Consider the following 12,925-nt stretch of genomic DNA (forward strand, 5'->3'; position numbering starts at 1 on the left):
CTTATTCGCGGATCTTTGTTAATTAAAATCTCAGTAACTATTGCGAATCTAGCAAAATGGTATAAGACTTTTCGACTCAGTTTTACTCCTTCTACCTGCCTACGAAAGATTGTACGGCCATTCTGGGACACCCTGTATATATACTCGATATATTTTTATCTTCGTATATCAAATAAATTAAATTGAGGCAAATATGTATTCGATATTTGTATTCTCTTCTCTGTTTTGAAGTCATTCGTGCCGCATCAAATTTGCGTTTCTGAAAAGAAGTTGCAAGTTTCTGCGGCAATCTCGAAACGTTTCTTGCTTTTGCATTCTCATTCGCGAACTGCTTGGTAGACATTTCTCACACTGGCATTGTGAAATTGTACGCGCTGGATCATCGCGGATGTCTCTAGCGAACGAACAGACTGTGTTTGGTCCAAGATGTTTATCTCTCGCGTTCTCGTTTCTATGTGCGCGTCTCTCTCATGAATTTTTTGAAAGTGTCGCCATGAGAAATTCTTCAGACTAACAACAAATTGGCCGTGTCTGCGAAGACGCGAGGACGCAAAGCGCCCCGGTGAAAGAGAGAATAAAAAACAATGCGAGTACGAAACGCGGCGTGTGTTATGGAAATTCTTCAGGATTTTGTTGCCTACGTCCCGTCGAATTATCGCCTCCTCCGTCCGTTCGTCCGTCTGCTATTCCACGCGAATTCCCATACGGAATTCCATCTCGAAGCGGCCCTCGAGATGTCGGCGGTGACGGCGGCGTGACTCGGGAGTGGTAATATCGGTCGGGTAAGGAACTTTGGGAATCTCTCTCGCAAAACACTCCGTCTCAAGCACGTTTCTGACGAAATAATCCTATACCCGACTTTCAAAGACGAGCTCCTTTTACTTTCTCTTTCCTTCCGTTTGGTGTTGTCTTTTTTTTTTAATGTTTCTTTGAAAGAATCTGGAAAGATTGAAAATACGATCGCAACGCTCACAATCATCTCACGCTCTTATTGAGGAAAATTATAACTCTATAAACATTGCGTGTGTTTATTCTTATTATAGTTGCAATAGAAAAAAAGCATGTGACTTCGAAAATGTTTATATTAAATTATATCCAACTCTCAGATATACCTCACGTATTTGACACCCGGTGATAGCCCACTAGGGTCAAAATGGGACAACTGATTTTTTCTCGGACTTATATATCTCCGGTATAGTGAGGACTATTGAAATGTTATTATACATGAATCTCAAGGTTGTTTTAATAATCTTGAAGACTGTGTTATTTGGAGTAACAAAAAATTTTGGTTTTGCATTTTTTTTTTATTAATAAAGAAAACGGTTTTAACACATTTTAACAAATTTTTACGGTTTTAACAAAGTTTCAAAAAACATGTTTTATTTGAAGAAATAATTTTGTAGTTTAAAACAAAAGATAAGAGGACTTTAATGTACCAAACAATAAAGTTCAAGAGTTGTATTACCAGGGAAAAAGGGAGCCCTAACAATTTATTTCAAAAAAAAAAATTTTTTTTATGCAAAATGAAGTTTGACAATTTTCATCTTGCAAAGAAATAAGCAGAAACAAAATTACGGCTGCAGATATGTAAAAATCATCTGGTTTTGTTAATATCAAATAAAAATGCATACGAACAACTAGATAATTAGAGATACTTATATTTTTTTATCTCACTTGTTTCAAGTACCTCTGAATTAAAACGCAAAATTTTCAGAGAAACACTCTAAACACTACAAAAAACTATCTCCACTGTTTTTGACACTTCTTTTTGAAACAAAAATACTATTTTTAGTACATTTATTTATCAGAAAACAGTTTTTATAGTACCATCACTTTTTCGACGTTGCTACCTCATGAGGGTCAAAAAGGGACAAATTTTTCTTTTTCCCGCTTTCTTTTTGTTATTTTGTACGGACTGAAGCTGGCAACAAACTGCGTATGTACTACAAATCTCCTTTTTTCTTCCTCCGGTTCAGACTCGTTCCTCCATCTACATAGAAATGGCGAGCGATTTAAAACCAACTTAGTTCCTTTTTGACTCGTAGAATATCTGAGAGTTAATTATATTAAGTTTTTATTAATTATTTTTATTTTATTAATAAGTAATATTTATTAAATTATGTTTTATTAATAAATTATATAAAGTAAACTATATAAATTATATAAGTAAAATACAACACAGAAACGAATATATACATATATATATATACGTTTGATTGTTTCTCTGATTATTTTACAGATATTACGAGATCGTTAGGGACGTCAGACCTAACAAAGGTACGATTCTTAAGTCTTCGGTAGAGTATATAAAACTGTTGAAAACCGAGCTGACGAGAATGAAACAGAACGAGATCAGACATAAACAATTGGAGCATCAAAATCGAAGGTTGCTACTGCGCGTGCAGGAACTCGAGCTGCAGGCGAAGGCACACGGACTTCCGATTTCCGATTTCAACTGGGCGTCTACTTCCGCCGCTATGCTCAACACCTTTCCTAGGAATAAACTCGAACACCGAAAGGCAAGTCAAAAATCTTTCTTCAATAAATTTACGCTTGTTTTCAATTATTATTATTATTTTTTTTTTTTGTACTTATTTCCGATCCTGCTCGATAATTACATTTGTTCGATCAGAGTTTTACATTATAAATATTTACATATTTATATATTTTTACATAAATGTTTTTCACATGCACAGATTTGTAATAAGTGACATTTGATAACTAATTCAAATTAATAAATTCGTTGATCTCAATACACGATACGATGATATACGCGAGTGTGTGTGTGTGTGTGTGTGTGTGTGTGTTTGTGTGTGTGTGTGTGTGATATCTCGTTTATTTCGATCAAAAGTATTGGTGAGTGTTTTGTAACAGCAAGCCGTTTAATCTTAAATACGACAACCAGTCGATCCGCATGTGAGGCTCGCCGACATCACATCGATATAACGATCGATCTGTGATCCTTGATCCGAATAAACCTTCTGTCTCGTTTCAAAGTAGTTTCATAACGCGTGCATCTGTGTGTGTCCACAACGGAGAAGCGAATAGCTGTTGTTCGTTCACTCGTTTGCAAGGGAAGAGATAACGTGACGGCAAAGTCTCTTACCTTAGCCGTGTTATATCCGGCACTCTCGTATGTATGCGAAAGCAGCGAAGTCTTTTTTGACAGCGTCGATGTAGAGCGGTAACGATTTTATTACGCAACACAATCGAACCGCGGTCGTGCTTACGTAATAAAAAAAAAAATGTTTTCTCATTTGCATATAATTAACGTATTTCGGTTTTTGCTGCCACCTTGCGAGCGACTTTTGCGAGATGACGACTTTCGATCGCATTTGCAAAATGACGAAATTGTCAGCTCGAAATATACATACAAAAAGATTTTGCAAACACCTTTCGAAAATTTGTGTTATGTAAGTCGAACACACACACACACATATACAAGCGATAACACAACAAGAGTGTGCGAATGTTTTTTTTCCACGCAAAATTTATAGAAACTTCTACAATTTTATATACGTGGCATTATAATTATAACAATCCCAACAAGAAAATTGATCTTTTATAATAATTCCGTTCACTTGTTAATTATTATAGTTATTCTAATTATTATGAATATATTATATTCAATTGTTTTTTTTTGCTTGGAAAAATATTAATTAAATATTAAATTACTTTTCACGTTATTATTCTCTTTCGTTAATGTTAATTGTGATAGGTATGGTACTGTTGGTGCTAGCTGACTTTTCACACACACACACGCGCGCGCGCACGCACACACACGCACGCACGCACGCACGCACGCACGCATGCACGCACAATTCTTCACTGGCAGCGGATTATTGTTCCGAGTATAATAAATGGCAATTTGTTGCTCACGTTCGTTTCGTCCCTCGTTATGATCTTGCTCTCCGATTTCGGCCGGGAACGGGATCTTCGGGGAGATAGTTGATGTTGGTTGCCGTCATTATCGTCGTTGCTCTTTAAAGCGCATGGCTGAGATATCCGTTCAGAGATGGCAGCAAAAGTTACCGCCTGAATTAGTAGAGCAGATAACGTTGTGCACGTACGTATACATATATATATATATGTATATATATACATATAGTACTTACGTATGAAATATGACGCGGTTTCGTGATGCGGTTAAAAACTCTCGAATTACAGATAACAAGGAAGTCGGTCTATTAATAAAAGATTAAACACAATAGTTTTTTAATGTGTCGGCTTTCGCTCTGTGGATTCTCTTCAGAACAAATTTGACTAGATTACAAAAATTTGACGAACAAACGCAAAAACAGACTCGGACGCGTAGATTATAAGAAAGCTTAGAATCCGGAAAAAAAGAGTCAAAGCGTTAAAATATTATTGTTTAGTCTTTTATTAATAGATAGATCATTAAGCTTGTGAATATCTTATGGCTAGTCTACAATAAAGGTTGTAAGGCTGTAGGAGTAGAGAGTAAACTATTTTTCGGTAAAGAAACGACGGGAATTACGAAATAGACAATTCCCATTTCGCCCCGCCTACTGCCTTACTGTTAGCCAATGAAAGACGTGTGTTAAAAAACGCAAAATAATTACTTGTATAGACAAAAATAAAAGAACTCCAAGAACCTTACTTCTTACTCTATACTGCCTACTCCCATTGTAGACTAGCTTCTTTATGACCGTTATTTCTGTATCTTTATTTTTTTTTTATATCTGTTTACAGAGTGAAACTTGTTTTCTGAACATCTAGTGACACTTTCTTTTTCGAGCCGCTTCTCTTGCGCTGATCTCTCTCTCTCTCTCTCTCTCTCTTTGGTGACAAGTTATGTTACACATGCACTTTTGCTTTCTCTGTCCATACGCGCGCATTTTCGTTCCGCGCATGTGCTATTGGATAGAAGTGGGAGACGAAGGTTCGGAAAAGAAAGTTTTTTACTGGTTCCGAAGGGTTGAGAAAATCAGGGTCCCGACTGTATTTCGCATAAGTTTTTATAATTATCGATTTGAACGAAACGTTAATGGTTTGTTTATTGCTCAAGCGATGGTATAACGATAGCGCGATTGTTGTGTCGCATTGACGTTAATTTACGTCCGCTCGTCGCGTTTTCGGAAACATTCGGAGTTTCTGCAAAACGATAGATAACGAAGAGACGCGGAATGACGTAGCAAGAGAGGGATGAGTTGAATTATGGTTCGAGATAAAGTTTCACTGGAATGTAAGTAGTCTGACAAGCTGCTTCCTTCGCGGTTAGGGAAATTTAAACATTGATAACGTCTCGCTTCGCGATTTGCGTTCGCGACGAGTTTCGACCGAGGCGAGGGAAGTGTCTCTCTCGCGTACTTATTGCACGGGGATTTTACTACGACATTTAAACATCGGTTTGCTTAACATTAATTTTGTCTCTCGATTTACCTTGCACGAGACGATCCTATATGTGCTTCAGATAACGATAAATTATTTCTTAGAAATAAGGTAATAACGCAGAAAAACATTCTTCTTTATTGCAACGCATAAAACTGTATGATTTTTTGCGAGGGCTAAAGATTATAATCTGATCCTTCGTGGACCACTGACATAGGTCTCCTAGATCCACTCTAAAATTTCAAACCGGTGTCTCTAAGCAAATATTAGTTTTTCTTTAACGCTTATATCTTCGAAACTACTAGAGAGTTTTTCAATTTGTTTTTTTTAATCGACGCAGAATCATTCAAATTTTTGATTTAAAAAAAAATTGAAAAAAATATTGATTTTTCGCGGAGATATTCGATTTTAAAGTCGCGTGGATCTCACAGACTCAGTCGGTCCAACTAGTAGGCATTTTTTGGTTAGTCAACAAAGAGCTAAAAAAACAATTCGCAACTTACTAGTTTATCAAGTATTGAATATCGTGTGCACAACTTTTATATACATCGTGTGTATAAATTAAAAAAATGTTTCTATAATCTGTTTATAATTTATCTTGAATTACATTATTGCAAAAGGTGCGAGGAGTTGTATAGAAAACAATATGACCTTTTTAGTACTGCCGACCGAAAAGGGTGTGTTGTTTTAAGCGCGCACCGCTTGGTTCGAGATTGCATAATTGCAAATGTAATTGCACATCTTAAATCTATACGCGCCTGAATGTCGTGCAAAATATTTACTTTTTATCACCGGCGTATTATATGCGTACGGTTCGCAGAGTTGCACTTCTTATCTCTCACCTACCTCTTATCGTACGTGCTACCTCGCGCGAGACTTATACCTTTTATCTTGCATCTTGCGCCACGTATATTTTCACAGAAGAACACACGCTTCTCCCGGTGTCGGAACAAAGGATAATCGCTGAATGAGTTGTAACGTCAGAAAACCGCGTTGCACAACGGCATGCGCCGCAGCATTTTTTCATGCAAATTCAACCTCCTCCGCACGTCGCGTCCGATTACGTGCGGTTATGTAAAAAAGCGCACATGCGATCACTTCGCGGAATACCGTCAAGTATAAAATTATCTAAAGGCGAAAAAAAATACACACACACAAACAAACTAAAAAAGTTTTGAAATAGATAAGAGAAGGAGAGTATATATATACATTTAATGGAATTTTTGCGGCATTGCATACGCGCGATTAGATTTCGACGAGGATTTCTGGTTTAGAGAAAAATTCTCAAACTGATATTTAAAATATTTTTGAAATCACACGATTTTCTTTTATCTTGCGACGTGAAAAACTGTTTTATGCGTGATGCAACGTAAATAAAAATCTCAGAACATTAATTCGATGCGGCAAAGACCGATAAGTAATCTGACGAATTTATTTGCACCGGTAATATAACGACAGGTAAATTGGATCACGGTCGTTTGCACCTGAAACGCGATTGGAAATTAATTCCGGTTCTGGTAAGCCGACTCCGTCTGTGACTTCACAAAGTTGCCGGAAACTGCAACTGCATCTGGCAGAGAAACAGCTTCTCAGTCAGTTTGAATACGTGTACGGAGATAACGTATAAACGTTTAAAAAAATCTTGCTAATATAGAATATTTAATTTTTTTTAACCGAAAAAGAAAAACAGAGAAAAGACGATTATTTCTTTTATGGTGCGTTAAGAGTTTATTGTTTATTCCATATTACGTGTTGTCACAATGTTGTTCCAAAGATCAATCTTTGTTTTTATCTAACAGAGATAGTACATTTCCTTGATATATATACATTATATATATAATGTATGTATATACACACATGTATATACATACAAAATATATATATATTTTTATACATATATGTATATATATATATATATATATATGTGTGTATAAAAATCCTTTTACTTATTAACTATACTGTTCTAAATTAATTTAATTTTAATTTGTCACAAAATACATTCTATTATTCAACGTAAATAGCAATAAACGTTCTACATTATATAACATACACATTACGTGCTACCTTGACTTTTGTTTTTGTAGCACATCAATAATCATTGATAGATACGATGACACATACGTACACATTGCACTCTTATTCCTTTATATATACATGTATAAAGAAACTTCGACTCAACATCCACTTCTGCTTTAATTGAGAATTACCAGCTCAACACAACATTCTCGCTTTTATAATCAAAATCTCCAGTATGTATGTTCACATTCGCGCTTTCAAATAAGATTTCACAACATAATTTCTCATTATTTTAGTTTCTGTTCGATTTGACGGGTTAATATGTTCGGACGTGTCAAAGAACGGGTTTGTTTTACTGGATGTTGGATGCTTTTCTGCCGTAGATACCAGATCTGGCGGTGACGGAGGAGGCGACAAGTCTGAGCATGTCACAGTTCGAGGACCTCATGGAGGACGACACCGGAGGCCCCGTACACGGTGGCGATCCGATGCTGTCGTCGCCGCACCTGCCACCGCTGAGTCCACCTGCGGCCGCCTGTCACCACGGTTTAACCGACGACGACACCCTCGGCAGTCTGGCGGTGACCACGTCGAATTCCTCGTCTGACATGGACATCGTCGCGTAGCCGAAAACGTCCGTCGTTCATCAGCTTCGCGCGTGATCGAAGTCGACTTCCGAAACTTTCTCGTCGTCTTAGGTATTTTTCCGGTCGTCGCACGACTGGAGGTGATCGATTTAGCTTTATGTGAGAGAACGGGAACATAGTGTGCGAGGTGCGACTTGAAGGCAGCGGGCTGCTACGGCGTGGTAGATCTTCATCGTGGAAGAAAAGGAAGTTCGCGCGGTACCAATTGGATTTTATTGGAAACGACCGCGTTCCGATGTGGATTTATCGAAAACTAGTCATCGACTCGAAATCGGAGATTTTACTTCGCTGGAAAAAATTGGGAAAATGAACAATAATACGTGCGATTTAAATAATGAATATCCGATCGATTCGTTCAAGTAAATGACTACTGTTTCTATCAGAAAGACAGTTATATATCACACACACAAACACACATACACTCACATGGAGACATACATCTCTCTATGTAAAAGATTTAGAAGAAATAAATCTCGACTTGGCCAACATACAAAATACGATATTTACATAGACAACCTCGAAGACTGAAAATTACAATTTTCATTAAAAAAAAAGTGTATACTTATCCGAACAACTATCACGGCAACATTATTTTTTCAATTATCTTAGATATGTCATTAATGATAATGACGTTTTAGATATTCTCTCGTAATCATCAAGCAAGAATATTTTTAAAACTCCGTTAATTTGGGAGATCAAGCAAAAAAGTGACGAAAAGAAAATTACTATGACAAGAACGTGTCAAGTTCGAGTTTCGCGTCCTTGGAGATTCAGTACGAGGATCGATAGATGTTTATCGAGTCGATGACGAGATTCTCAAGAAGTGATCGAGCGTTTTCGATCGGTCAAGCTCTGAGACTTCGAGGTCTGAAGTGGCCGGTGAAAGTCGTCATTGTCAGACGATGAAGGAGGAGTTCAGGGTCGTTTCAATTGCGCGCGGAACGGAGAGCTCGATGCCACAATTCTACGAACGGCTGGCCGTTACATCGATGGAATGCGTGACGTCTTGTGCGCGGTATATATGATGATATTATGTCAGTGCACCGAAGAACGCGCTGAGACGAGTTTGAAAGACACGTTTGCGCATCACAAGCGAGAAAGCAATTGTCGTCAGTGATGCACTTTACGTTGTTGACGACGACTTTTGAAATCTTTTTGACTAAAAGGACGAGAGAACATCTCGTAAAAAGTGCTAACTCTTATTACATATAGCTTACTATAATATTACTTAATCGAGAAATTTAATTTTTGTAGTTTACAAGTGTGCGCGAAATATGCCGAGAAGATGTTTCGTTTTTGAGGTGAATATAAACTTTTAATTTTAAAAGACAAAGTATATTTCTTCGAAAAAAAAACAAAGTATTTTGCCGACACATCTCCTCGATGAGAAGTACACATGTAGTCGGAAAAAATATGTAAAAAAATCCATAAAGATAATTAACCTGTACATTACATCTTGCTTTATAAAGCTGTGAAATATCGAGGTGATACTGCGAAAAGAAAATACAAGAACGAACTTTGAAGTGTCTTCGTAAAAAGAATCGGAAAAAACATCATATATTCAAAAAAAATATATCTTTCGATTTCAGTATTAAAAAGTGTGTACATGCATTATAATATATATTACGCAATCAGAGAATTTCTTACATAGCGACGTACAATGTAAAGTAAACAGTTCCTAGAATCATCTTCAAAGCATACTTTAACTCTTCTGTCACCGCTTGAATATTTTTGTTTTGACCTTAATGATGAGAACAATTTTTTTAATGCTAGCGTGCGAATTTTGTTACGTCGCTCGAAATTTTTATTCTTGGAGGTACAAAGAACATCTTCTCGCAAAGTTTGTTAGTTTTTTTTTGTAGCAGGTTCGTACAGTACGTCGTTCAATGTATGTACAAACAGTCGGTCCATTATTATTATTATTACGAATAGTTCTATTATTATTATTATTACAAATAATTTAAGAAAAAAGAATAGTGATGATTTAAAAAAGTAAACAATCACGCGTTGACAGAAGAGTTAAAATGTGTGCGAAATCATCACCTACACAAAAAAAAAAACAAAAAAAAAAGAAAATTAATGTTCTCAGAACATCAAAAATTTCTTATAAAAGTATTTTATCATCTTGCTATTATTTTTCTCATAATTGACGATATTTTCAAATNANNAAAAAAAAAAAAAAAAAAAAAAAAAAATGAACGCGATAATTAACGGTGTTATAAGTGTTGTTAAAAGACCTGTGCTAAAACTATCGAGACAGTAAGTTTGTGATGAAAGTTCGTGTAATTTTGAATTAAAGGGGAAAAGTCGTGGATTGAACCGGCGGTTTTACAAACGCGAAAGATTCATAATTAATCGGTGGCGACAAAGGAACCCAACGTCAATACGCGTCTGATCTTTGGCAAACTCGCAGCAGATGAGCGAGTATCGTGCTCAAGTTTGTTATAAAGTTTGCTAGTAGTTATTGTCTTCAGCACTGTGCGCGCCTCGTATGTTGCCTGGAAGCGAGGAGCAACGGTTTCGGCACACGGGGACTTTTGTGCGACAAGTCTTGTTTCGCCGAGCGCGCGACTATATAACCTACATTGTTCGATCTCACGTTGCCTTGAGCCAAGATCGATGATAATTATTCGAACGGGGATTATCGTCGATAAATCGTCGATGCTTGACGTGAAGAGAAGCAATATGTTAAATTTAGGTTTTACCCTACTTTTCAAGAGAGAGAGAGCGAGGGAGAATTTAAATATTACTTGTACAAAAACAGAGATATAGAGAAAGAGATAAGAGATATTATTTTAAATACACCGTACTGAACTGCTATTAAGTATTACACAAAAAGTTTGTTAAAAGTTGTTAAATAACCGATCTTATTTTTTAAATCATTTTAACAATAAGAGTATTTAATAATAATAAGAGAAAATAAAAACACAGAACACTTTTTTATCAATTGCTTTAGAACACTTTTGGTATGTACAAATGTGCATATAATTTGAAAACTAAATTTGAGAATATTTTTATTAACCCTCAACGGACGGACATGGGTCGTTTTCGTCTGGAGCAAAATTACTTTCTGTGTGAAGAAAGTAATTTTCTTGTTGTCATATTTGCTAAAAATTATGAATTAAAACTTTTTTTTTCACTAAATTTAATGATGGTGTCTTAAAATAGACAATTTAAAGAGTATATACACATTGTTTCAGATTTTTTTAGAAATATTTAATATTTTTAAAAAGCCCAAGACGCGAAAACGACCCATGTCCGGCGAATTAAGGTGCCGAAAAACACGCCGTCCGTTGAGGGTTAAGCGTATCAGAGAGAGAGAAGAAAAGGACTATATGAGAGTATTCTCTCTATTCTCTAACTTTACGGAAATAGATTTCTATTCTTTTAATTTCCTGCGTATTTGACTGCGTATTTCTTAGATAATTCTCCAATTGAACAAACCGTTTAATATTTTCAAGCAGTGTTAGGGAAATAATGATAGTCTACGTACAGAACATCTAATCTATCACTGTATGTAAAATCATGGCTAAATAGTAGAGTTTTCAACATTTAAGACATTGATTTTTGAACGTTGCAACAGTTTTATATTAACTCTCTCTCTTTCTTTATACAAACATTTTACACATTATTATTTTTGTACAAATATTTTACACAATATACAACACAAGTTATAAACACGCGAGCGTGATGAAAATGATACTAATCATCTTATTCGCGATATCAGTTTACACAATACACCGATGATTTAACAATCTTTTGTCCATTGATAAAAGATTTTCTGCTAATCGCCTTATCTACTTGAACGTCATAGAAAGTGATAGCTTAGACATTCCACATGTGGACTATACACAAGTGACCAACACTGCCCTCAAGTGTTCTTATCGCGTTGTAATTCCTTAAGTCGGGGAACGAAAACCCGATCGTTTTTATTTGCTTTCTCTTGTAGCTTGCATACATATTACATGTTAATTGTTCTTGCAAAAAAAAAAACATCATTCGCGTAGTTAGTGCGGAAGATTCTCCGAAAGAACGCAACTACGCACACATCTCTCTTGTGAATTCAAATACACGGTGCCAGTTATTTATTAACGAAGACCTCGCTCGATAAACAATACTCTACCGCGTGTAGAATATACAAATGAAAAATACATAACTACACCGTATCACATTGCATCGGAACTTCCCTCGATTTTCTCCCGAATAATTTATATGTAAACTACACTTCTTTATAATTGACACTTAAGATATGTATCGACATATGTTAAAACGCCAGATTCAATCAATAAGTGTCGCTTTGAGACACACAAGTTTGACATAACAGATTAAAATGTTCTCTCATATTATTATTATTATTATTGTTATTATTATTATTATTAGTATTATTATTATTATTATTATAAATGAAATTCTATTTTGCTTGTAAAGTCGCTTGACAACTTTTTGGTTGTTCTGACTTCAACAAATGTGATGTGTGAGGTACGGAAATTTAGTTTTCTTTTTCCCGCATTATACGCGAACAATCCACTCGCGCAGGTCGCAAGTTTTTAGTACACGTACGATCTGTGTAAATCAATCCGTTCCTTCGTCGATCGCGTCACGAATTACCTTCGTGTCGTATCAGAATCTAAACAATGTTACTTGTCAGAAACGCGCGTTGTCCTATACGATATTCGTTTCTCACGGTGCGATGCTCGCAAGCGCGCTCGAACAAACAAACAAAACGTTGCGAGTGCTCGACTTCAGTTGGTGGAGACTGCAATGCCCCGGAGCTGATACGTCCATTAACAAATCATTCTGTTCACGGTGTATGAATTTATCGCGTAACACACCGCGTACGTACATACGGTTTCTCTCTCTTTCGACGCGACAAATAATCAACGTTATCACACAACGTGCACTCTTGTTTA

General features: G+C 36.1%; 1 protein-coding gene across 1 annotated transcript in view; it reads left to right on the plus strand.

The window, feature by feature from the left end:
- Nucleotides 1-11,082, plus strand: part of LOC109860161 (microphthalmia-associated transcription factor) — a 58,359-nt gene extending 47,277 nt beyond the window's left edge. The window contains exons 6-7 of the mRNA XM_020439061.1: nt 2,240-2,519; nt 7,752-11,082. Of these exons, the coding sequence (XP_020294650.1) occupies nt 2,240-2,519; nt 7,752-7,994 (523 nt within the window). The 3' untranslated portion in view covers nt 7,995-11,082. The remainder of the gene's footprint in view (nt 1-2,239; nt 2,520-7,751) is intronic.
- Nucleotides 11,083-12,925: the final 1,843 nt, after the last annotated feature.

This window comes from Pseudomyrmex gracilis, unplaced genomic scaffold, assembly GCF_002006095.1.
Source record: "Pseudomyrmex gracilis isolate BER0280 unplaced genomic scaffold, ASM200609v1 scaffold_338, whole genome shotgun sequence".
Lineage (NCBI taxonomy): Eukaryota > Metazoa > Arthropoda > Insecta > Hymenoptera > Formicidae > Pseudomyrmex > Pseudomyrmex gracilis.